The sequence below is a fragment of the Acomys minous genome (genome assembly GCF_964271855.1).
Source record: "Acomys minous genome assembly, chromosome: 10".
In the NCBI taxonomy this organism is placed as follows: domain Eukaryota; kingdom Metazoa; phylum Chordata; class Mammalia; order Rodentia; family Muridae; genus Acomys; species Acomys minous.
In genome coordinates this window covers 61,820,393-61,846,168 of record NC_140491.1, presented here as the reverse complement: position 1 = coordinate 61,846,168, position 25,776 = coordinate 61,820,393, and the positions used below count along the sequence as shown (strand labels likewise).

The 25,776-nt window shown below is 50.4% G+C and overlaps 3 protein-coding genes across 5 annotated transcripts; 1 reads left to right on the top strand and 2 right to left on the bottom strand.

The window, feature by feature from the left end:
* Nucleotides 1-7,900: 7,900 nt before the first annotated feature.
* SURF6 (surfeit 6) lies at nucleotides 7,901-15,309 on the bottom strand. Its single transcript, XM_084799767.1, has 5 exons — nucleotides 15,116-15,309; nucleotides 12,149-12,343; nucleotides 11,668-11,756; nucleotides 10,649-10,849; nucleotides 7,901-10,477 (listed from the first exon to the last, which is right to left on the bottom strand). The coding sequence occupies exons 1-5, from the start codon at nucleotides 15,207-15,209 to the stop codon at nucleotides 9,998-10,000; spliced, it is 1,059 nt and encodes a 352-aa protein (XP_084655893.1). The 5' UTR covers nucleotides 15,210-15,309; the 3' UTR covers nucleotides 7,901-9,997.
* A 1,409-nt stretch (nucleotides 15,310-16,718) lies between these two features.
* MED22 (mediator complex subunit 22) lies at nucleotides 16,719-22,736 on the bottom strand. Of its 3 annotated transcripts, none has more exons than XM_084799313.1 (5): nucleotides 22,574-22,736; nucleotides 22,312-22,442; nucleotides 20,835-20,915; nucleotides 19,472-19,680; nucleotides 16,719-17,461 (listed from the first exon to the last, which is right to left on the bottom strand). In XM_084799313.1, the coding sequence occupies exons 2-5, from the start codon at nucleotides 22,432-22,434 to the stop codon at nucleotides 17,272-17,274; spliced, it is 603 nt and encodes a 200-aa protein (XP_084655439.1). In that variant the 5' UTR covers nucleotides 22,435-22,442; nucleotides 22,574-22,736; the 3' UTR covers nucleotides 16,719-17,271. The 3 variants fall into 3 exon arrangements, with proteins under 3 accessions (XP_084655439.1, XP_084655438.1, XP_084655437.1); XM_084799312.1 differs by having other exon boundaries at nucleotides 22,312-22,487; nucleotides 22,574-22,735; XM_084799311.1 differs by having other exon boundaries at nucleotides 22,312-22,470; nucleotides 22,574-22,735.
* A 24-nt stretch (nucleotides 22,737-22,760) lies between these two features.
* Nucleotides 22,761-25,747, top strand: RPL7A (ribosomal protein L7a). The gene is made up of 8 exons (XM_084799314.1): nucleotides 22,761-22,858; nucleotides 23,035-23,155; nucleotides 23,435-23,584; nucleotides 24,241-24,381; nucleotides 24,571-24,650; nucleotides 24,898-25,028; nucleotides 25,254-25,323; nucleotides 25,597-25,747. Exons 1-8 carry the CDS (start codon nucleotides 22,856-22,858, stop codon nucleotides 25,699-25,701), a joined length of 801 nt encoding a protein of 266 aa, XP_084655440.1. The 5' UTR covers nucleotides 22,761-22,855; the 3' UTR covers nucleotides 25,702-25,747.
* The last annotated feature ends 29 nt before the right edge of the window (nucleotides 25,748-25,776 follow it).

Genomic DNA, 25,776 nt, shown 5'->3' with positions numbered 1-25,776 from the left:
CGGCTCGACAAATATTTCTTTCTCAAATTGAACTGCTCAGAATTCACATGCTTTGCACCATCAAAACGGTCAGAGTTTAAGAAAACAATTCCATATTACTCGAGAAGCCACTGACAAATTGCTAAACAGTTCCACAATTTTTTTCTGTATCTAACTATGGAATTAATCCTAGAGGGTTGATTCCTAACCAATTATGGCAAATGGATGTCACATATACTGCAAATTTTGGTAAATTCAAATACGCTCGTGTAACCGTTGACACTGATTCTGGTTTCATCTTAGCCACAGCTCAGACTGGTGAGGCTTCTAAACATGTCATTGCCCATTGTTTACAAAGTTCTACTGCTCTAGGTCAGCCATCAGTGATTAAAACTGATAATGGTTCAGGGTATATTGGGCCCAAGTTCCAACACTTTTGCTCTCAGTTTTTTGTTTTTGTTTTTGTTTTTGTTTTTTTGAATCAGGCTCTCTCTGTGTAGCCTTGGCTGTCCTGGACCCGCTTTGTAGACCAGGCTGGCCTCGAACTCACAGCCATCCACCTGCCTCTGTCTCCCGAGTGCTGGGATTATAGGCATGTGCCACCACGCCCGACTTTCAGTTTTCTATTATACATAAAACTGGAATACCTTATAATCCTCAAGGTCAGGGCATTATTAGACAAGCCCACAGTACTTTTAAAAAATCATCTACTTAAAATAAAGAACAGGGAACCATACCCCTCCTCCCTACATAATAGTTTACACCATGCTCTTTTTATTTTCAATTTTTTAAATTTGGATGCTCAGGGACCTTTGGCAGCTAACCAATTTTGGCATCCAACTACTCAAAGAACTTATGCTAAAGTGAGGTAGAAAGATCCTATTATCGGTTTATGGAATAGCCCCAACCCTGCGTTAATATGGGGATGACGGCATGTTTGTGTTTTTCCACAGGATGCTGATAATGTTCAATGGCTTCCTGAAAGGCTGGTCCAACATGCAGATGTCAACAACTCTCCTGTTAGTATCCCTGATGAACCTGTGAAAGACTAGTGAAGGCAAAGTTAATTGGGCCCATGTTCCAGACACCAACCACCCTAGCACACCACTCTGCCATGTTACACCGGACAATACGGGAAAGGCCTGAAGTTACAGTTGCTACAAATAACACTCATTTGTTGGGATTTCTACAGATTAAAAAGACTAACAAACAGGACTTCATGAACTTTAATTATACTGGATCTGGATTAGACATGCCTATTTGTTTCATTAAAAATGAAACTAAATCTGATTTATGACTGTTTATCCCCAAGTTTGGAGTAAGAATGTTAGTACCAGCTACTCAAAAGGTAAATATGAACATGCCAAATTTCAACAGATTAGACATATCATCTCCTCCCCCTCAGGCTCTTAGACCATGTGGGTTGGAAATAGACATTAAAAAAGATTTGGCATTTAAAATTCCATTAATTGGAGAAAATGTTATAAAAACACACCCATGATATTTAGTATTTCTGGAGCTGATGATCCTATAATAGATTGGTCTGGAAATCAGACAGCACTGGGATACGAAGAGCTATCTGTAGGGCTGTGGTGGTCTAAAACAGGTTACCCCCAAACACATGCTTGGAAGATTGCAGCTGTATTGGAGTCTATCAGGTCTGCTATAGATATACATGCAGGCAGAATATGAATGAACATAAAGTAAAGAAAAATAAATCATGAAAAAGTTTAAAAGCAGCAAATGACTGATGAAATAGGCTTCCTGCAGACCAGGACATTTGTAATTGTGAGTTTTAATATACACCACTCCTCTTTCAACCCAATCAGTCAAAATTTCATTTCAAAAGGAAATGCTTTAAGATTAAAAAAAAATTAGTAAACTAGCTCATACATTTTTACTTAGCTTTTAAATTTTATTTAAATTTTTTTAATAACCTTTATTTAGTTTTATTTTATGTGCACTGGTATCATATGCCTTGGAACTGGAGTTACAGACAGTTGTGAGCTGCCATGTGGGTGCTGGGAATTGAACTCAGGTCCTTTAGAAGAGCAGACAATGCTCTTAACCACTGAGCCATCACCTCCCCAGACCCTAAATTTTATTTAAATTTAAGCTTTGCTTTATCAAACCTTGTTGTAGTTGTTTAAGTGTAGCATACTTCTTTAGTTTGGGTTACTATTGCTGTTGAAATGCCATGACCAAAGCAACTCTGGGAAAGGGTTTATTCAACTTACACTGCAATATCACTGTTTGCCATGGAAGGAAGTCAAGACAGGAACTCAAACAGGGCAGGAACTTGAAGGCAGGAGCTGATGCAGAGGCCATGGAGGGGAGCTGCTCCATGTGCCTTGCTTTCTTATAGAGACCAGGAACACCAGCCCAGGCATGGCACCACACACAATGGGCTGGGCCTTCCCTGATCCATCCCTAAGAAAATGCTCCACAGGCTTGCCTACAAAGGCGTTTCCTCACTGAGGTTCCCTCCTCTCAGATGGCCCTAGCTCGTGTTAAGTAGAACTAACCAGGGGCACTTACAGATGGTCGCAGAGTGCTTGGACGGAAGGGATTCAAGTTTTGCCTTTTAGCTTTGTTAGTCCTAAAAGCCATGTCTGTGGTGGCTAACAGTAAGTTCAAAGCATCTCAGAGGCAACAAGTTCACGGTGACCCTGCCATCTGAGACCCGTGGCGCACACTCCCGGTGGCTGTAACGGCCACCACTGTAGACAAGTCCCAAGCTAGGCCTTGTCTTGATGCCTGAACCCTGTAAAACAGGGAGAAAATAGTTTGTCTATTTTGGAGTGGAGGAAACCTGTTTTGGTGTGAGCACTCCTGAGAGTGTGCTGCAGGGAAGGGGCCAGGTTTCAAGTGCAGGCATGCTGCATCCTGTGGCCATGTTGTTCCTTCAGGTTTTTTCCCTCTTCGTTTCATGTCTTGGCTCCTGAGTGACATATTGAACTGTCTTCTTCCCAAGAATTTGTAGTCATTATCATCTCAGTCTCTCCTTGGCTGCTTTCCTGTGTCTCTCTGTCCTCATGGCAACCTCCTCCTCTCTCTACCTTCTTCTTCCAGAACCTTCTTGTAAAATACATTCTTTTGAGCAAGGTAACATAGAGAGCCACAGGATTGAGTACGACACTCTCCCTGAGCCCATACCCGTAACTTGAGCATGTATACTAGCCTTTTCTTTTATAATCTTATTGAATACTTAAAAATGTTTTTAATTTTATTTATGTGTGACTTGAGCATGTATACTAGCCTTTTCTTTTATAATCTTATTGAATACTTAAATTTTTTCTAATTTTATTTGTTTGTTTGTGTGTGGGAATGCCTGCTATTCTGTGTGCAAACCCCATGTGTGCACATGCCGAAGGGGGGTCATCAGATCACCTGAACTGCAGGTAATGGTGGTTGTGATGTTGATGCTGGTGTCTGGATATAAACCTAGGTCTGCTGCAAGCACCAGCAAACACTCCAAATGCAGTAGGGTCATCTCTCCAGCCTCCTAAATACTTAATAAGCTCACTAACTTGACTTCACTGGACTCCCCTTGAAGTTCTTTTCTGCAGTCTGCCCCAGGGTCCAGCTTTCCCTGACTGGAGGTCCCAGCAGAGGCAGGAAACCACCGACAGTGGTGCTGGGGTGTGGCCGTCTTCGTTTGTCTGCATCTCATGAGTTTTGTTTTGTTTCTGAACTGCCCTTCCTCCCAGTTCAGCTTGGATTCTGGGAACATATGCAAGCCTGAAGCAAATGGAGACTTCCCATGAGCAGAAGCAATTTCTCCAACCCAAGACTGTCCTCCCCAACTCCTCATCCCCTGACTCTGAGCTATGAAAACCATGTCCACTTTTGTCCTTGTTCCTTCGTACTTACAAACTTCAAGGTGGCCGTCAACACCCTAAGGACAGCCCTCAGGCCTGCCCTCCAGCTCAGCTACTCTGGAAGTGAGGCTCTTTCCCAGTTTCCCATGAGTTTATTCACCCGTTCATCATTTAATCTGATCACTGGTGCCCAAGAGTCAGGCTTTTGCTTTGTGAATGAGAGAGGGGTCAGGGAGAGAGGCAGGGGGCGGGGAGACATGGCTGCCTCTAGGTACGGTGGAGGAGAAAGTCTATTGCATATGTGGGAGAGGCAGGGATATATGGGAGAGCCCAAAGTAGATATGACCTTGAGCTAGGCCATGTGGGAAGAGGGGAGAGAGAGGTCAAGGTGCCGCAGCCAGGAGGCCCCAAGGTACAAAGAGAGTGAGTAGTCAAAATGGTTGGATTATATAGGGAAGAGAGCATCACAGCCCTCTTGGCTGGAAAGTTTACGGTAGCAGGCGTGGTATGCCAGCCAGAAGGACCTATAAGAGGTAGGAGAACCTATTTGATATGTTAAATAGACAACTCAGCCATTTGTCATCAGTTTGAAATATAAATATATATACATACATACATATTCTAAAATATATAATACATAACGGTATATGTTATATATTTTTATTGCTGTATATTGTTTTATATATAACATTGTTATATATTATGTTGTATTGTATCTATTTATTAGTATTATAAAATGCAATACAACATATATCTTTATTTTTCATGATATATAATTGTTATATATAATATATTGTATTATATAAATATAACAATATGTATAATACAACATAACAATATAATATATATAACAGTATTATCAGCACCAATAGATGAATGGATTAGAAATATGACTGATATTGGATCTCACATTTACAATACCACTCTGATAGAATGAATAAATTCTGAAAGTTTTAAGAAATCAAAATGTTGGGCTGGAGAGATGGCTCAGAGGTTAAGGGCACCGACTGCTCTTCCAGAGGTCCTGCGTTCAATTCCCAGCAACCACATGGTACCTCACAACCATCTATAATGTGATCTGATGCCCTCATTTGGCCTGCATGTGTACATGCAGGCAGAGCACTGTATACATAATAATAAATAAATAAATGTATTTTTTTTTAAAGAAAGAAATCAAAATGTTGAGCCAGGCATGGTGGCACACACCTTTAATCCCAGCACTTGGGATCACTGTGAGTTTTCAAGGCCGGTCTGGTCTACAAAGTGAGTCCAGGACAGCCAAGGCTACACAGAGAAACCCTGTCTTGGGGGAAAAAAAGAAAGAAAGAAAGAAAGAAAGAAAGCTGGAAGTTAAGAGTCTGCTCTTCTAAAGGTCCTGAGGTCAATTCCCAGCAACCACATGGTGGCGCACAACCATCTATAATGAGATCTGGTGTACATGTAGGCAAAACACTGTATGCATAATAAATAAATAAATCTTTTTTAAAAAAGAAAGGAAGGAAGGAAAAGAAAAGAAATCAAGTTTTTTTTTTTTTTTTTTTTTGGTTTTTCGAGACAGGGTCTCTCTGTGTAGCCTTGGCCATCCTGGACTTACTTTGTAGACCAGGCTGGCCTCAAACTCACAGCGATCCGCCTACCTCTGCCTCCCAAGTGCTGGGATTAAAGGCGTGCACCACCACGCCCGGCTCAGAAATCAAGATTTTTAATTGGGGTAAGCCAGGTCATTTGAAAAGCCATTGTAGGCAAGGAATTCTGAGAAATAATGCTATTTCTGAGATAATCCAAAAAGAAGGCCCCAGCAATGGCCAGAATTGTTGTTGTTGTTGTTGTTGCCGTTTCAAGACACAGTCTCTCTGTGTAGCTTTGGCTGTCCTGGGCTCACTTTGTAGACCAGGCTGTCCTTGAACTCACAGAGATCCACCTGCCTCTGCCTCCCAAGTACTGGGATTAAAGGCGTGCACCACCACGCCCGGCTCCCACTGCCTTCCTTATTACCTAAGTCATGGCCTTTGATAGTAATTGATTTAAAAGATTGATTTTTCACAATCCCTTTGCATGAGTAGGATATGAAAAGGTTTGCTTTCTCAGTGGTCCAATAAAGAGATATCATTGGTAAGTCTTACTAAAAGAAATATTAAAGTCCTACCTTATGCCAATATTTTATACAACAGCCATTAGAAATAATTCATAAATAATTTCCTTAATCTATAATTCTATCATTATATGGATGATATCTTACTGGCTGATTCAGATGCAGATACCTTAGAAAAATGTGGGTTTTTCCATTTTGTTTGGTTTGTTTTTGTTTGTTTTGGTTTTTTGAGACAAGGTTTCTCTATGTTTTCTTGGCTGTCCAAGCTCGTTTTGTAGACCAGGCTGGCCTCAAACTCACAGTGATCTGCCTGCCTCTGCCTCCTGAGTGCTGGGATTCTAAGAAAAAAATGTTTGATGAAGTAACTTGCCTTTCTGGGGATTACAAATTGCTAGTAAAAAATACAAAATTAAAAAAAAATACAAGCTGGGCATGGTGGCACACGCCTTTATTCCCAGCACTCGGGAGGCAAGGCAGGTAGATCGCTGTGAGTTCGAGGCCAGCCTGGTCTACAAAGTGAGTCCAGGACAGCCAAGGCTACACAGAGAAACCCTGTATCAAAAAACCAAAAAAACAAAACAAAAAACAAAAAACAAAACAAAACGGGGATTCTATCAATTATCTAGGATTTACATTATGTAGGTTTACAGAAAGTTTGGCCACAGAAAGTACAAATCAGGAGACATTAATTACAAACTCTTAATGATTTTCAATTTTTGCTGGAAGATATTAACTGGCTACAGCCCACAATTGGATTAACTATTCAAGAGCTAAGTAATTTGTTTCAAACCTTACACAGTGATAAGGACTTAAATGCTCCAAGAAAATTATCCACTGAGGCTGAGAGTTGACTCTGGTCGAAATTACAGGGTGCACATGTGGACTGCTTGGATCCGAAGCTGGATTGTATTTGGATTGTTTTGCCCTCTACTCATTCTCTCACAGGAATTCTTGATTTTTGTTTTGTTTTTCGAGACAGGGTTTCTCTGTGTTGCCCTGGCTTTGTAGACTTGCCAGGCCACCAAGTGCCAGGATGAAAGGTGTGCACCATCATACTCAGTTCACAGGGATTCTTAAGGCAAAGAGAAGATAGTATCTTAGAATTCGTATTTTTAGCACACAAAAAAAAAAAAAAGTAAAAAAAAAAATTGAAGACCTATGTAGAAAAGTTTCTGACTTGGGACCAGAGTTCATGCCAGAGGCAGTCCCCCACTCTTCTCCCACGTGGAGAATGAGCTGTCCATTGGCTACATCTGAACGTGGAGTCTAGGTTCTCTGCTTGCAATGTCCTTTGTTAGTGCATCAGTTTGTGCAGGCTCCCCTGGGACCAGACTCGCCAGCCTTGATAGCCTCCCTGTGGAGCTCCTGACAACCCCTCCCCCCTTCCATGCCCCAACTCTTCCCATTCAACTCACAGAGCTCCCCACCCAGAGTCCCGCTGCAAGTCCCAGCACCTGTCCCGACCCCCCACTAGGTGAAGTCTCTCAGAGGACATCTACGTTGGTCTAATATCCACTTATAAGTGAGTATATACCATGTGTGTCTTTCTGGGTCTGGGTTACCTCATTCAGGGTGATCTTTTCTAGTTTCACCCATCTGCCTGCAAATTTCAAGATTTCCTTGGTTTTGACAGCTGAATAATATTTCATTGTGTAAATATACTAGTTTCATTATCCACTCTTCACTTGCGGGGACATCTAGGTTGTTTCCAGATTCTGGCTATTGTGAACATAGTTGAGCAAATGTCCTTGCACAGTGGGGCATCTTTTGGGTATATGCCCAGGAGTGGTATGGCTGGGTCTTGAGGTAGCCCTATTCCCAATTTCCTGAGATAGCGCCAGATGGATTTCTAAACTGGTTGTACAAGTTTACACTCCCACAAGCAATGGAGGAGTGTTTTTTCTAAGTACTTAGACCTTGAAAAGAAAATTCTTTTGGAAAACAGTGACTGTTTTTGTAATGCCCAAGTTGTGAACCCCCGCCCCCCCAAGGACTACCAGGAATCAGCTGGATGCAAATCACACAGGGGCTTGTTTATTAGTCAAACTCAGAGCCTGGACCATCAGCCCCTTCATGGGGAGGGAAGATGGCAGCCCTAGTGCTAGGGGAACAGGGAAAGGAAGACTTTTCACAAGGCAATCTCCCAAAAGCCCCTGTACCACTTGGGGGCCCAAATTCTCAGACACAGCCTTTGAGGACATTATTATCAAACATAACCAGTGGTTTCTTGGAATACTTTAGAATATACATACTCTTTACCCCTCCATAATCTTAGAACTCCAGTCACCTGCCTAACTATATGTACCCAACATTCTAGATCACTGACTTTTACCTCAATGGCATGCCCCAGGCTGCCTCACAGCCAATGCCTTCCTTCCACTGCAGGATCAAGACCAAGCTCAGGTCACTGGGCTCACACAGACACCTCACCAGCTGCTTTTGGCTTCTGTGGGGGTGGAGGGGTGTATATGTGTGCCTAGGTAAGTCCACAAGAGTTGGCTCTTGACTTCCAGCTTGTCGGCGCAGGGTCTCACCTCTGCTACCACAGTCCGGGGTAGGTGGCCTAGGAGCTCCCAGGGCAACTGTGTCTCTAGCTCTCATCTTTCAAGGGATGCTAGGGCTGTAGGTGCACACCACATCTGGATTTTAGAAAGGGTTCCAAAAATTAAAGTGGGCCTAGGAAGTTACCGCTCTTTACCCACTGAGGCATCTCCCCAAATGTTTTCATGTCTTATGACAGGGTCTCCCTCTGAAAATCATGCCACCTTGGAACTCTTTCTGTAATGGACTCACCATCTTTTTGCCTCAGTGCTGCAATTAAAGGAGTATGCCAAAACATGTTTAGTACTGGGACTAAAAGTGTGTCCCACCACACCCAAATCATTTAATTCTGCTCAGCCTTTAGGAATTTTTATGGTACTCCAGCCCTACCAACACACTCCCACACCCAAGCTCTCACCGTCAACCTCACCCTGGCCAGCATCCCAGGAGCCACTCCGCTCTGACTCCCCACCTGAGAGCACAGACACTTATCTTAGGATTTCTCCTGCTGTGATAAAAGAACACACCCTGAGCAAGGGCACCCTGGGGGAGGAAAGGGTTTACTTCATGTTCCATTTCCAGGTAATGATCAAGGGAAGCCAGGGCGGAAATCTGGAGCAGGAACTAAAGCAAAAGCCGTAGAGGAGTGCTGCTTACTGGCTTCCTCCCCATGGCTAGCTTGGACCACCAGGCCGGGAGTGATACTGCCCACATGGACTGGGCCCTAGCCTTATCACTCACCAGTAAAGAAAATGTACCACTGGCTTGCCCACAGGCCCATCTAGTGGGAATTCCAGTTGAGGGTCCCTCTTGTCAGATAACTCTAAGTTGTGTCAAACTGGCGTAAAACTAGCCAGCATACCACGACACCCTAAGCCTCAGCCACAGGTGGCCATGTGACCCAAGGCATATCCTGCAGACTCTGAGGTTTATAAGAAAATGAGACTAAGCCGCGCATGGTGGTGCATGCCTTTAATCCCAGCACTTGGGAGGCAGAGGCAGGTGGATCACTATGAGTTTGAGGCCAATCTGGTCTAAACAGAGAGTCCAGGATGGCCAAGGCTACACAGATAAACCCTGTCTCGAAAAAAAAAAAAAAGAAAATGAGACTAAAATGACAAGCAGCAGGAGGACCATGCAGATAGCCCTGGAGTTCTGGCCCAGAACCATGCCTGCCTAGATCTGATTCTCCAAGAACTCCTGTTCCCAGGGACTTGTGCATACAGAATCAGTAGTCACGGCCCTTTGTTCTCATGGCCACTGGAAATACTGGTGGGCAGGAAGACAGTGGGGTACCCCCCCCACCCGACAGTGGGGTACCCCCCCCACCCTTCCTTCACAAAACATGGGCACAGCATAGACCCTCTTCCTCCCTCTCAGGACTGGAGGACACTGTCCTGCTTTTTAAGACGCTGCTGAAACATCTTGGCATAGGGTGCAGGAACTGTGTTGACATCACATAGGAGACCCAGCTGTCACCTAACTCTGCGCCGGCACCGCATGCCACCCCACGCCGCAAGGGTGGAGACGGTGCCCAGCCAGGAACCCGGCAGGTGCCAGCAGCTCAGGAGAGGCCAGCGCGCTCCAGGTCCTGTGGCAGCACCCGGCCCTTCTTGCGGGCTTTCTGCAGCCGCCGCTCGGCCCGGGCTGCCTTCTTTTTGCGCAAGTTCTGGCGCCGTTTGTCCTGTCGCTGCTGCATCTTCTCCACCACATGCTCTGAGCGCTTCTCCCAGCGGCGCTGCCGCTGTGCCCGGCGCTTCTCCTTGCGCTTCAGGGCCTCCTGCAGCAGGCGCTCGTTGTCGCGGATCTTCACCCCCTCAGCTTTGTACAGCAAGTTGGTCCACTTCATCTTGGTCTCCAGCTCCTGGGCCTTGCCCACATCCTGATCGCGGAGCTCCTCCAGCCGGCCCTGCCGCGCCTGCAGGCGCTCCAGCAGCTGCCTGTAGTTCCTGCCCGTCAGCGGCGTCAAGTTCCCCTTCACCTTCTGCCGCTTCTCCCTCCTGCGCTGCGCCTTGCTGGCTGGCTCCTCTTCAGTCACTTCCACCTACAGGTAAGAGGCACAACAAAGCGATAGCACAGAGGACCCCCAGATCCCACCAGTGACAGAGACCACTGACATGGCCTTTGTCCCCTCAGATGGGAGTCACCAACACGCACCTACACCATCAGCAAGCAGCAAAGTTGGCCAAAGGCACTCAGCCCAGGCGACCCCCACCTTATTAAAGATCAGCCCCGGCTGCTGCAGCTCCTTGCAGGCCACTTCTGGGGGCTCCTTGGCTGGTTCCTCCTTTTTCTCAGCCTTTTCCGCCTTTTCCTTTGCTCGGAGCTCCTTCCGCTTCCTCTTCTTCCGCTCCCTCTCCTGCTTTCTCCGCTGTCTTTTCTCTAAAGTGGCAGCTGACAAGACCTTGGTGCTGCCCTGAGGGTAAAATAGAAAAGGTGGGCGGGTTCAGCCACGGGGCTCTTTCACCCTCAAAGCCCTTGTCTGCAATATGGCTGACCTGAGAGGAAACCCTCATGCAGGCCACAAGTCCATGGTGTCCATGTCTCACCAATGTATGACCTGTTACCCAGATGCAAACACCCCCAGTGTGGTGAGGATCCACGGGTTAAGATGGCTCCGGTTTTCAGGCCCCCAGAGGAGCAGAGCACCCCATCTTGCTCATGGCCATCCACCATGCTAGAGTTCAGATGGGGCGCCTGTCCTGAGCACTGTATATTCTGCTCATGAGACACAGGGGTTGAGTGCTCTCGGCCTCCCATCCTGTGCCACCACCAGAGAGATCACTGGGTATCTGACCAAGCCACAGGACAGGGGGCCGCGAGCCCTGATGCTCCCATCTTAGGAACCTGGAGACAGGGACTGGCCTATCCTGGGAGGGTGACGCTAAAGGTCAAGAACAAAGCCTTAGAAAGGGGGACAGGGAAGCCAGCACAACGCAGCAGAGCCACGGCTCGTCAGGTCACCTCACTTCTGGACACTGACCTTTAGAGGGACAACTCAGGCTACACTTTAGCTATGTGGTACGAGTGGAGGCAGCTCCCCAAAAGAAAGAGGCCACACTTCAGGGGGATATAGAGCGTCCAGGAGGCAGGTGACCCTGGGGACTGAGGTACTCCAGGAAAAAAAAAAACTACACATGCCACCTCAGCCAAAAGATGCCCACACTCCACATTAGTACAGAAGTGGGGAGGGCAAAACTCTACAAGCCTTGCTCAGGAGGGTGCCCCATTTACCTGGCCCCGGGCCAGCTGGATCTTCTCCTGTAGCCGCTGCCGCAGGAAATCCAGTGCAAAGACAGAATCAGGCGCTGTGCCTTGGCTTTCTGCAGGAAAGGAAACTAGGCTGAAGGGGGAGTTGTCCACCCCTGCACCCCACCTCACCCCACTTCTCCCCTTCCTTCCCCAGGGCCACTTATGGATGCACAGGCCACCAGTAAGGTCGACCCCAGTTCCTTTAAGACAAGTTACTAACAACCGCATTATGAGATTGGTCCCTATGACAATTAGCAAAACAAATGTACCTCGCCACCTGGCTGTCATGCAGCACAGGACCATCATGAGCTCTTATGCCCCATTTGCCACTGCGCTCCTGTGCTCTTCACTCCCCGAAAAGTCTTGTAGCGTTACCATGCACCTGCTAGTACTTTTGAACAGTGGGGGCTTCTGTGTCCAGGCCCACGCTGGCCCTGACCAGGCACGTCCTGGAGCCCCTTACCTTTAGGAGACTCCGGGGAGCTGGAGTTCTCTTGTTTGGATTCCGTTGGTTTCTTGGCCCTAGAAGAGGTGGGAGACTTCTTCTCCGGGGCTTTAGTCTTCTTCTCAGTAGCTTTCTGCTCCTGAGATTTCTTTTGTGTTTTCTTCCTTTTCTTTTTTAGGGGCTCGGCGGCTTCTGAGCCTTTGGTTCTGACACCTGAAATACAAAACAAGCTGAATCCCTTCCCTCTGACCAGCTCAGGAAAGAAAGGTCCTACAAGGCACTGACCCCAGTGATGCAAAGGACCAAGTGGCTAAGCCAGTACCACCTGCTCAGAGCTTAGAGCCAACAACTGCCTGGGCAGCATGTGGCCACACAGCTGTAATCCCAGCATTTGGAGGCTAAGTCACTAGGATAGCTGAGATCTGAGGCCAGGCTGGGCTACAGTGAGATCCTGTCTAAAAATGAAAAAAAAAAATTAATAAGTTTTTTAAAACTCCAAAATACATTTGGCCCAGCAGTTATTTATACTAGGAACAGAAAAGAAACTCCGGCTTCAGGGTGGTCACACCCCATTAGCTAAACATAAACACCTACTTCCAGGAATGGTGCTGCTAAGACACTTTCTCCTCACTGTTCAAAACCAATCACTGGGCTCAGCTATGGCAATTTCCTCCTAAATAAAACCTTCCATCTTGGCAGAAAGTTCCTTAAACTCAGGAAGTCCCTGAAATTGACCAGATTCCCAAAAATCCTCTTCGTCAAGCAGGAAGGCCGAGCAACACTTAGTAAAGCACAGGTACTCTCCCACCTGTTGGTCTGGCTGCAAGTTGTACAGTGCACTCCAGGTCTCCAGCTTTTAGGATCCATCACCCCACTGGGGTGGGCTTTGGGGATACTTTGGCCTGTCGCTGGTTCTGTCAATGAGAATCCCTGGAAAGAAGCCATGTCTGCACAGACTGACTGACTCTTTAGAACTGCAGTGATGTGGAGAGGGTTAAACGCTCAGGTCTGACACTGATTACCTCACCTCTGCTCAGCTTTGGCCCCGTGAAAACGCTGTTCCTTGCCCACCTCTAGCTGACTAATGGATAACAAACCCTTTGAAGTCTATTAGCTTAGCAGACTGACCTCAAAGTTAAGAATGTCAGCAGCAGCCAGTGTGGTGCACACCTGTAACCCGACACTCGGCAGGCAGCAGCAGGGGGATGCCTGTGAGTGTGAGGGTACCCTGCCCTACAAAGTGAAATCCAGGGCAGCCAAAGCTACACAGAGAAACTCTGTCTCAAAACACCAATAAATAAACAAATAAATACAAATAAATAAATAAACAAACAAATAAATAAATGTCACCAGCTGCTGGGCCTGTAAAAGCTTTCTTCATTTTGCTGATGTAAACACCAATGTATCTTAAACTTGCCTTGACTTTCTTTGTTCTATAAAAGTAACCTAAGTCCATGTTCCCAGGCCATGATTTCCTGTTTAAGGTGAGTGAGAGCTGTGGGTTTCAGTGCATCATGGCTGAGTGGCTGCTTGTTGTGTCGTCTCACATGGTATCATACAGCAAGCCTCACTCACGTTAGGCAAGTGCTCTGACACTAACTCCTATTTCCAACCCTCGTTTTTCCTTTCTGTGAGCTTCTCTTTATTGTATTTTAATCACGTGAGTGTGCGGAGTATGTGCACCATAAATGAAAGTACCCATTGAGACCAAAAGGGAGTGGATACTGGGGAACTGATCTGGTCCTGGCCCCCTCCCAGGAGCTGTGGCCATCTCTCCAGCTCTCTCTTTTTACCTGTTTGTTTAAGACAGCATCTCAAGCCAGCAGTGGTGGCACACACCTTTAATCAATCCCAGCATTCCAGAGGCAAAAGCAGGTGGATCTGATTTCAAGGCCACTCTGGTCTACAGAGTAAGTACCATTCCAGGGCAGCCAAGGGTTACACAGAGAAACACTGTTTCTAAAAACAATAAAACCATGGAGTCTCACTTCGAAAAACAATAAAACCATGGAGTCTCACTTCGCAGTCTCGGCCATCTGGAATTCACAGTGATCTGCCTCGCTTCTGTTTGCCAAGTGCTGCTATTAAAGGCACGTGGACCACCACTGTCACCCACAAAGACTCACTGAATTTTATGAGTGTTGGTAAGCATGTATGTCTGTGCATCAACACTGTGCCTGGGGGGCTGGAGAGATGGCTCAGAGGTTCAGAGCACTGACTGCACTTCCAGAGGTCCTGAGTTCAATTCCCAGCAACCACATGGTGGCTCACAACCATCTATAATGAGATCTGATAGTATACATAATAATAAATAAATCTTAAAATCAAAAAAAAAATTTTTTTAAGTGCCTGGAACCACTGGAGCCACCAGAAGCGGGTACAGAGCCCATGGAACTACAGTCAGGGACACTGTTGTAAGCTGTCACATAGGTACCAGGAACCGAATCCGGGTCCCGTGCAAGAGTAACAAGTTGCTCCTAACCCCTGAGCCATCTCTCCACCTCTTTTTGCTTTTTGAGAGATGCTCACACGCAGAGAGGAACCTAGACGGGCCGGCAAGCCTTGGCCTCGAGATTCTTCTCCTCAGCCTCCCCACCAAGCAGTCCCAAGCGCGATTAACTTTTTTTTTTTTTGATGTAAGACTTACTTCCACTTCCAACGATGAGGCAATGTTAGCATTTTAAACTAAAAGGCCAAGAACGGAGTGTGCGCTCTTTCAACACACGAAACACACACACAGACAAGAACCGAAGAACAACACAAGCCAGGGAGAAAACTCGGCGACCTCTTCACTCGTGCAGTAACTAGCACGTTTTTCTTTCCGTTCGAGCCTGGTAGTTCCCTAACTCCATTCCCCTCCACCATGCCCCGCGCCGGCACCCGCTGATTCTCGCACCCCGCGTGTTGGGTCCCGACCCGACCTAAGGCAGCGGGCCCCGTGCGACGGCGTCCTTCCCCAAAGGCTTCTCGGGTAGGCAGCCTTACCCCACTTGCTCTTCTGACGCTCAGGGCCAGGCTGCGCGCAGATCTTCTTGGCCAAGTCCTGCAGATAGGCATCCTTAGCCAGCAGAGAGGCCATGGCCGGCGACACACTCGGAGGTTCCCGCGGCCCCGAGCCCAAGCCGGAAGCACCGTGCACGCAGGCGCCGCCAGCCGAGCAATCGATTGCCGAGCCTGACCGCACCGGAAGTGTCTCCTGCGCAGGCGCCGCCGGTCAACGCTCGCGGTCGCTATTTGCTCCGGGGCACCGGAAGCCACCACCGAAGTGTTTCTCCAAGTCAGGACTCTGTTAGCAACCTAGCCAGCCAGACCCTGAAGCCACGGCGTAGGCGGCCGCTGCCCATCCGGAGCTCGATTAGCAAGGCCTGAGGGGCCGGCTAGTCCTTAACCCGGAGGCGATTCTCTGAAAGATGCAATCTGAGAGTGTTCGGGTCCCACCGAGCTTCAAGACCCCAATCCGCGCCCGGCATAGCGAGGGCCACTCTAGTTCCTTCCCTACTGTCGGGCTGAGCCCAGAACCCGGCCTGCAAGGCGGTGCCCAGCACCCCACAGCCACACTCCCCACACAGAGCAAAACACAAGCAGGTATAAAAAGCCCTGGGGAACAGCTGGAGACATGTAGTGATGGTATTGGGCCTTTAGGGATGAGAAACCCTTTGCAGGCATACAGATGGCGTTGAAGTTGCTTCTATACGAGAAAATGGAGAGAAAAGCGAGCCACAAGTCGGACCACTAACAGGCCTTGCTTTAAGTAGAGCTTTTTGCGTGGGTCCTGGCCACTCACAAGTTAATGATCGTGGGGGGCGAGGGGATACAAAAGCTACATTCCCAGCTGCACAAGCTGGAGAGAAAGGCAGCGGTACCCCAAATTGAGAAGCTTCGCTTTTAAATGTGAAAAGAGAATTGACCAAGGAATCTGTCTTCCGTTAAGGCTTTTGGAAACCCTCCCTTGACCGGGTTTCTCTGCGTAGTCCTAGCTGTCCTGGACTTTGTTGATCAGGCTGGCCTCGAACTCACATCGATCTGCCTACTTCTGCCTCCCAAGTGCTGGGAGGCTGCGCACTGCCACGCCTGGCTGGAAACCCTTCCTAACCATTGCTTCGGGTGTGCCTTCCTCAACTCCTCCAGCCTGTGGCTCCATAGCACTCACAAACTCTTCCAACAGTTACCTCTGCAAACATCACTAATGGTAAATTCCCTCACTGAGAGCAGTGACTTCCCCCTGCCACATATGTGTGCGCTACATTCTGTTTGGTTTTGTAGGTGCCTGGCGACCAGCCCATGTTCCTCATAGACACTTTCATGAATGAAGCATGCTGATGGTAGTTAAGAGTGACAGCTGACAGCACACATCTGCCCCAGAACAGTGGGGTCCTGAGTTCCTAGTTGTATCTGCCACTTAACTTTGCCCCTCCAAGCCTATGGCTTCTAAGATTCAGGCATGACAGATAGTGCAAAGTTGGGGTGGCACCAGAGGTGCAGGTGCTGCAGTCACAGGCAAATTTTTTTTTTCATTCATTTACCAAGACGCTAGTGGGGGACCCACCGGCAATCATGGACTGATTGGGAAAGAAAGATGAACAACACAAAAAGGTACTGTTTTATTCAACAGTCTGATCACGAAAGTACAGAACGGAAATGGTGGTGGAATCCAGCAAGACGGCTTGGCTAGCTGCCTCTCACAGTCTTGCTAGGACTGTCAGCTGTGGCCCAGACATTTGTGTTCCAGGCACCAGGCAGCGGACAGGGCTCTACATAGGAACAGGAGCCTAAGGATGGGTGACTGGACTGGCTAAGGTCCATCGAGGACCTCACAATTCTAAATAACAAGCTGACACTGTCTTCCTCTCACCAGCCACCCTCCTCACTCAGGGTCCTCAGTGGGACACAGTTTCACCTGGCAGCCAGGAAGGCAGCTATTAGAGATGCAAGGCGTGCTGCCTGTAAATAAATGAACGGCGTTCCCCAGCTATCACAGGGAACTGGCCCTGGCCTGGCCAGGTTCCTGAGGCTACAGTGTCTCCTGATCCCAAAGTCTGCAAGTGGGAGCTGAGACTGCAAAAAGCTAGGCTTGGTGTGCATCCTTTCTGATCAACGAGGGCCCTGGAGAAGGCTGCCCTGAGAAGGTACCCCCAAGAGGCTCAGGTGTGTTCCGTGGGACCAGGGCCACCACCATGCGAGTGGGCAGAGGCTGCAGACTGCAAGGGACCAGCACCAATCTCCGGGGACGCCAGAAGAGGGGCTGAGAGGCCATCAGCGGAATCTGTGTCGAGGTCCAGCCTCCAGTAAGCTTCGCACAGAGGCAGGTCATTAGCTTCGCAGAGACTTGAGCTTTGCCACCACAAGAAACCCCCAGGAGTGACAGGAGCAGGCAGAGGAAAGCCAGGGAGGGGAAAGCAAGACAGATGCAGAGTTAAGAAATGACCATCACCTGACTGCCTCCCCTTCCTCTCCTGCACTGGCCCCTCTGCTAAGCACTTCTGGCCACCCCTGCTTCCAAAGAAAGATGGCATCAACAGGCCATGTGACTTAGGGAAGCGCTCCCCATGGGCCACATGTCCTTCCTGGCACCTGGGACTCTCCTTGTCCCCGTGGGTCTCCTCCTGACTGCCCACCCCTTACCAGCAGGGTAGTGATAAAACTATTAGAGAGCTCTTGGTGGCAGAGACCTTTGTCTGTCCCTACCAGTGTCTTGGCCTAACTGGATAACAGTCAGGAACAGACGCCTGGGCAGCTCCCTGCGACCACTGCTCCAGCCCTAGCTTCCGCGCTTCATTTCCCTATGTTACACGGGGAAGACCAGAGGGCGGAAGAGGCCAGGACTGTGCCTCCGCGGACATGGCAGTGGCTCTCTGGAGCACAGCTGCTTCCACAGCTGTCTCATCTGCACAGGGCTTTGTCCTTCCCCCATGCCTGTCCCCAGCAGTCCCTCTCAGAACTACCCAAGACAAAAAGAGTAGCATCCCCAGGACAGTGGAGGGAAGGCAAAGCCAGGAGGAGCAAGCAGCGAGTCAAAAGGCAGGAACAGCCATGCAGTGGGGCAGCAGGGCAGCGGGCAGCAGGTGGGCCAGTAAGGTCAGGTGAGACCACCTAAGGTAAGTCATAGGCAGAGGACAGCTGCTTTACCATCAGAGAGGTGACTATCCAAAGGGGACTCAGGTTGTCCCAGAAACTCATGCATGTGACACAGAGGGACGGAGGCTTTGGAAACCTGGCACTCTGGGTTCCTGTCTTAGCAACTTCATCCCCTCCTCCCTAACCCCTGTACAGGGCCGATCCCCCCAAGTGCCCTGGATGCAGTAGCTGTTTAAAGGGTAGTGACAGGAAGACAGGAAGGGACGCACTCTGGGTGGGTGTAAGTGTCTGCCATTTTGGAGTGCAGAAGATGCTCCCACTTGTATGCTAAGCTGATGACTACTGGGACCCAGGAGAGCCCCAGAACTCTCTGGACAACTTTAGAACTGCTCCAGCTGGGCAGTGACACCAAGTCTAAGACGGGAAAAGGAAGCCGGGACCACACCCACAGCAGCTCTGGACAGCTGCAGCTCCTGATGCAGCCTCTGTGCACTGTCAGCAAATCTACCGCCAGAGGAAACCAGGTTAGCTCTGGACGGAACCTAAACTGCAAGCTACGGGGGTGGGAGCAAGGCCTCCACTCTCCAGCCTCAGTTTCCCACATATTTCCCATTGGCCTCTCTGGATGGGAAAGTGTCAGGTTTCAGGATCTGAGTGGCCCTGTGGATGGCCAGGGACAGATCCTGCCTGCTGCCATCCTCTGGGGCCAGCGTAGGTCTCACCCAGGAGGCTCCAGCTCCATGAATGAAGCTAAGCTGACCAGGAATAGGCTATCCAAGCATCCCAGGCCACTCTGCTTGAGCACCGTCCTCCTCCTTCCCAGCGTCCCCACCTCTACCCTGAGGGGTTTGATGGCATCCACATGGAACTGAATCTCTCAGCAAGAAGTGGGCAGTGGTGTCCCAGAGAGTGGACAGAGTTATAGACCTGGAAGGCCACAAGGGGCCAATCCAGCCTTGGCTGAAATGTCTAGACAGACAGAGATCTAAAGCAGTAAGGCAGAGACTGCGCTGCCCAGGAGGGCTTCCTGGCCCCCTGGGGGATGCCCTTGTCTGGCCTCAGCTGCTGACACGGAGTTCTGTGTTTTCATCCCTCTTCATTGAGGGGAAGGCCTGGGCCCCGGCTGGTGGCTGGCTGTCCATCAAATGCTCTAGTCAGGGGCTCTGCTGCCAAGGAACACTTGGAAAAGCACAAGGCCCTTGCAGGCCCTGGCTGGGCTGGGCGGGCAGCAGGCACCACCTGCACAGAGTCCTGCCCTATTTGTACCTGGACGAGTAGTACTCCTCCTCCAACTCATACAGGTCAATGGAGACCTCATCCCGCAGGGTGATGAGCTTGCGGTCGCACTCCTCCTGCAGGGAGCGGAGCTGCTGATTACGCTGGTCGATGGCTTCGTTCACTGAAGGGAAGTCATTGAGGATCAGGAACTGCTTGAGATCAGACACGAGCTTCATCAGTGACTCGCCAGCTCGGACCTGCACCATGGCAATCAGGGTAAATGTGAGAGGAGGCAGAGGCAGTGGCACCGCGCTGTGAGGCCGGGGCTGGGCCAACAGTGGGTTCTCTGCAAGTCTCAGGTTCATGGTCCACAGAGGAAAGTACCAGCCAGCATAGGGCCAACTGTGGGGAGGGAGGAGGAGCACCCACCCCGAGCACAGGCGGTGTGGGGAGGGAGGAGGAGCACCCACCCTGAGCACAGGAGGTGTGGAGAGGGGGGAGGAGCACCCACCCCGAGCACAGGCGGTGTGGGGAGGGAGGAGGAGCACCCACCCTGAGCACAGGAGGTGTGGGGAGGGAGGAGGAGCACCTACCCCGAGCACAGGCGGTGTGGGGAGGGAAGAGGAGCACCCACCCCGAGCACAGGAGGTGTGGGGAGGGGGGAGGAGCACCCACCCCGAGCACAAGCGGTGTGGGGAGGGAGGAGGAGCACCCACCCCGAGCACAGCAGTGTGAGGAGGGGGGAGGAGCATCTACCCCGAGCACAGGAGGTGTGGGGAGGGAGGAGGAGCATCTACCCCAAGCACAGGAGGTGTGGGGAGGGAGGAGGAGCACCTACCCCGAGCACAGGAGGTGTGGGGAGGGGGGAGGAGCACCTACCCCGAGCACAGCAGTGTGGGGAGGGAGGAGGAGCATCTACCCCGAGTACAGGCGGGGTAAGTTTGCCCACTGTAAGGAGCTTCCCTCTCACACCATGTGCACCACCTGTGCATCCCACTCAACGCCCACACTACACCCCAAGCTTCCTCCTTTCCCAGGAATGGCACAACTGCAAGTTGGGCAGGATTCACTGGGGTCTGGGGCCCCCACATCGTCATCAGCTTATACCCACTGCACAGACACTGGCCTGCTGGGCTTTCCCTGCAACACGTCACACATCCTCACACGTCACACATGACCCCTCACACATTAAGCCATTTACCTTTCCATTCACAACCAACCTTGGGCACCCTTCATGTCACAAGAATGGCTACGGCACAGAATGGCCATGGCCACCTGTGTGCCCTCCTCCCACTGCCCACAAGGGGCAGTCTCCTGAGATTGCTTTGCCCTACTCCACTGTGCCCTGTGCTCCTTTGCTCTGGACTCCATCCACAACCCCTACACAGTGTCGTCCACCCTGGCCACTCACGATGTTGGCAGCTCGGACGTGCATCTCGTAGTTGTCCTGTTCGCCCTGAGTAGCCCGCGACACCTGTGTCTCATCCTCAATCTGAGGGCAAATAAGAAAGCCTAGAGTCAACACACGCAGCCACTTGGCTTAGCCTGGCTCACAGGAACCCAACAGCCAACGGCCGCCACCACCCCATGCCAGCACCACAGCCTGTCTGCCAGGCCTTCCTGCAGACCCAGCATGCTATTTCCTATCTAGACAGCTTGCAATGTCCACTCCAACCCCCTCTTGTTCTGTGGGTACCAATAGGTGACTTCATGCCAAAAGGACACTGCCAACTCTTTTTGGGAAAGTTTACATGAAATAAGATGTTTAATAAGTCCAGGAGAGCCAAGGTTACACAGAGAAACCCTGTCTCCGGGAAAAAAAGATGTTCAATAAAGGAGTTAAAAGACAACATATATATATATATGTTTTTAAAGACAGGGTTTCTCTGTGTAGCTTTGGCTGTCCTGGACTTGCTTTGGAGACCAGGATGGCCTCGAACTCACAGAGATCCACCTGTCTCTGTCTCCTGAGTGCTGGGACTGAAGGTTTGTGAACCACCACACCTGGCTAAAAGACAAAACTTTTGATCTTTGTTTTAAAGGAAGGCTCTCATGTAACCCAGGCTAGCCACAACTATGTAGCTAAGGATAGCCCTGAACTTCTGATTCTCCTACCTCCACTTCCTAAGTCTGGCATTAAAGAGTTGTGCAAATGTCTGGTTTACTCGGTGCTAGGGACTGAATAAAGCAGAGCTCTGTGGCTGCTAGGCAGCACTTTACCATCTCAACAGCATCCCCAGCCAGAAAGTGTCTTTTCAAGGGACCATTCCTGGGCAGGCACCATGTTGAGCAGCTGACTAAGCAAGGCTCCCTCACAAACGCCTGAACTGCTGTTCTTACTGTCCATCTTAGAGATGGACCCGCTAGAGACTGACACACATCTCAGTGGGCTTGAGGCACCTCAAAATTCTTTAAATAGAGCAGCAGTCCTCAACTTGTGGGTCTCCTTTCATGGGGGGTTGCCTAAGGCCATCAAAAACATCTTTACATTACAGTTCATAAGAGTAGCAAAATTAGTAATGAAGAAGGAGCAGCAAAAATAGTCTTATGGCTGGGGGTCAGCATAAAAGGTCAAACTCATTAGTCATCAAAAGAATCTACGGCAGGGGGGAAACTCAGCCCAGATGACTAGTGCCCAGTAACTAAAGTAGAGCCCTAGCAACTGGCCTACAGTCCTCTACGCTGCTCTACCCGCGCTTGTCATTGTGTAGCTGTTTTAGTTACCTGCCGATCTGTTCTTTTAAAGCCTCGTTGCTCCCACACGCACCTGACAGGTCTGTCACATTCTCTTTCTATCCCCATCCCTGTAGCGGAGTCGAGACCCAGGCCCCAGGGAAAGCCAGCTCCCCCCTTCTCCCATGGCCTCGGAACTGCGACCACGTTCGTACCTTGGCCGTCTTGATGATCTCGGTGAAGTTGTCCATGATGGACTTGATGTCGTCCTTGAGCCGCTTGTTGTAAGACTGCAGCAGCGTCTCCTTGCTCTGGGGCAGAGCTCTCTGCTGGGCCATGGCGAGCCCTGGGTGAGAGCCACAGTCCGGTGCGACCTGAACCGAGCACTCAGCTGGGTAAAAGGGAGGTTCGCTAGAACAGCTGCCCCCCCCTCCCCCGCCCCCGGCCGCGAACACTTGCCCCGCTACGGCTCCTTACCGTTCAGGAGAGCAGAGCACCCACTAACGCGCCCCGTTTTCCTTCCCTTCTCCCGCCGCCCGCCGCCTCTCAGGTCGCTCCTTTAACACCTCTGGTCCCGCCGGCCTCCGCCAACGCGCAGCCGCGGCTCCTCAAGCCCCGCCCCCGCCGACAAGAGTTGAGGAGTGAGTCCTGTCGCTTTAAATCCGAAATCCCGCGCCGGCGTCTGCTCTCGCGATCTCCGCGGCCGCTTACATAATACCCACAATTCCCTTTTCTTTCTCTCTCCTCCAGCCCAGCAAGATGGTGAGTGAGTGTGGGTACCCGCGCGCCATCCGCCACCATCCGCCCCTCGCCGCCGCCGCCTCGGACCCTTTCCCCTGGAAGGGAGCGGGAGCGGGCGGCACGCGGGGACGGGGAGTGGCGGCGCCCGATGGGATGGCGGGAGCCAGAGCCTCACGGGGATGCTCTCTTGTGCCCAGCCCAAGGGAAAGAAAGCCAAGGGGAAGAAGGTGGCCCCGGCCCCCGCCGTGGTGAAGAAACAGGAGGCCAAGAAGGTGGTCAACCCTCTGTTTGAGAAGCGGCCCAAAAACTTCGGCATCGGTGAGAAATGGCGTCGAGTGGGCGCGGCGGGCGCTGGGCGTGCTGGTGCGAGCTGGCCGCCCGGGGCCCCCCGTTGCCAGGGAGAGCGGTGATGGCGTGCAGATGATGTGAACGAATATTTGCTATCGGAAATAACGGTGATGACATCCGAACCACCAAGATCGCTGATGCGCCGATTCCCCGTCCCGTCCTCCCCCTGCCTGAGCGCCCCGCGTGAGGCCGGCACGGCCCGGAGGCGCCCCGTTTGCATCTGTCCCCCCCTCTCTCTCCGCTTCCCAGGGCAGGACATCCAGCCCAAAAGAGACCTCACTCGCTTCGTCAAATGGCCCCGCTACATCAGACTGCAGCGGCAGAGGGCCATCCTCTACAAGCGGCTCAAGGTACCTCCCGCCATTAACCAGTTCACCCAGGCCCTGGACCGGCAGACAGGTGAGGAGGCTCCGTGGCACGGAGGCGGGTCACTTGCTCCCCAGAGCATCCGGCGGGTGCTGAGTTGGTCGGTTTTTTACAGCGCATGTCACGTTAGAACAAGTGATGGGGGCTGGGAGGTGTGGCTTCGGTAGGAAAAGGGTGCTTGCTGTGTGGGCGCGAGCGCTGAGACTCGTCGGCGCCCGTACATACATAACTGGAGGTGTGGGGGGGGTGGTCCTTAGTAACCGCTGCCTACAAAACAGGGTGACGTGGGGAAGCCACAGGCGAAGGTGCCCAACGTTGACCTCTGGCCGTCTCATCGGCGCACATCCCATACAAGGGTAGATTTTGTAGGAAAAACAAGGTCTCTTGTCTGGAGCTCGATCAGGCGGGCTTTGAACTGGGAGACTTCTGCCCCTGTCTCTCAAGTGCTGGGATTAAAGCCATATGTCCCCAGGGTGGTTTTGGGGTTTAGTTTAGTTTAGTTTGTTACAGGTGTAGGTGCATGCCGCAGCTGTACAGCAGGTTCAGAGGCCCACCACACAACTTTTTAATGCCAGGCTGTTAATGTTACGTGACAAAGGTTAGAATTGGGCACTCGGGAAGCTAACCTGTCCTACACAGCAGAGCTCAGATCTCAAGCTTAGTGTCTAACTGAAGAATGTTTCCTCCAGCTACCCAGTTACTTAAGCTCGCGCACAAGTACAGGCCAGAGACAAAGCAGGAGAAGAAGATAAGGCTGCTGGCGCGAGCGGAGAAGAAAGCCGCTGGGAAAGGGGACGTCCCGACTAAGAGACCACCTGTCCTTCGAGCGGGTTGGTAGCCCCTGGGAAAGGGAGGGTAATAGGGCAGGCTGTGCAATGATGTGTGAATTTCTTCACCTGAAATTACTGTGAAGAGTGAAATCGAGCTTTTTAACCCTGAGTCACAGCTTGGTGGAACTGCCTTTTTGGTGACTGTCGTTAGTAGGCCAAGCATTCAGGCAAAGTGGTTGTGTATTCCAGGGGTCAATACAGTCACTACCTTGGTGGAGAACAAGAAGGCTCAGCTGGTGGTGATTGCCCATGACGTAGACCCCATTGAGGTAGGTCTGGCCGGCTTTTGAGCAACACGTGCAGAACCAGGGTCCCTTGTTTCTGGAGGGTGGATCTGTTTTTGCTAAGTTGGGGGAACAGACCAGATTTGTGTGGCTCTTGCAGTGATGAAAATCTTTGACTGAAGTGACCTTGAAGTGCAATTACCTGAGCTTTTTAACCCTGAGCAATTGCCACAGAGTAGCAGTGCAGGTACTGCTTTCACCTCAAGCACCTACAGTTCATGCTTGCTTCTAGCTGGTGGTCTTCCTGCCTGCCCTGTGTCGAAAGATGGGGGTCCCCTACTGCATCATCAAGGGAAAGGCCAGACTGGGGCGGCTGGTCCACAGGAAGACTTGCACCACTGTTGCCTTCACACAGGTTAACTCGTGAGTATTCGGGACTGTCCCTAAAACTTCTCTTCCCTACCCACACCTTACCCTCCCCGCTTTGGGGCCATTTGCCAGTGATGGTTAGGAATTTCTTCACCTGAATCAACTATGTGGTCACACTGTATCTGAGGCGAAAATTAAATAATTGGGAATTTATACCTGGCTTCCCTAAGAGTAATAAAATCCTTTAAACCCCCCCCCCCGCCCCCTTTTCCTTGCCAGGGAAGACAAGGGTGCTCTGGCTAAGCTGGTGGAAGCCATCAGGACCAATTACAACGACAGATATGATGAGGTGAGCAACTCTATACAGAACACGGGACTGGCTAGTTGGATTTGGGTGCCCACTGAATAGCCAGGCGTGGTGGTGCACGCCTTTAATCCCAGCAGAGGCAGGTGGATCTCTTGAGTTCAAAGCCAGCCTGGTCTACCAAGCGAGTCCAGGACAGCCAGGGCTATGAGAGAAATCCTCTAAGTCAAAAAATAGAACCACTGAGTACAGAATAGTTCATCTATGAATTAAAGGTAGGGTGTTAGGCCAAACTGACTGCTGTTTCTGTCATTTCAGATCCGTCGCCACTGGGGAGGCAACGTCCTGGGTCCTAAATCTGTGGCTCGCATTGCCAAGCTGGAAAAGGCAAAGGCTAAAGAACTCGCCACTAAGCTGGGCTAAATGTACACTGCTAAGTTTTCTGTACATAAATATAATTACGAAATTATCTTCATCTGTCTCTGGTTATTTAGGTTG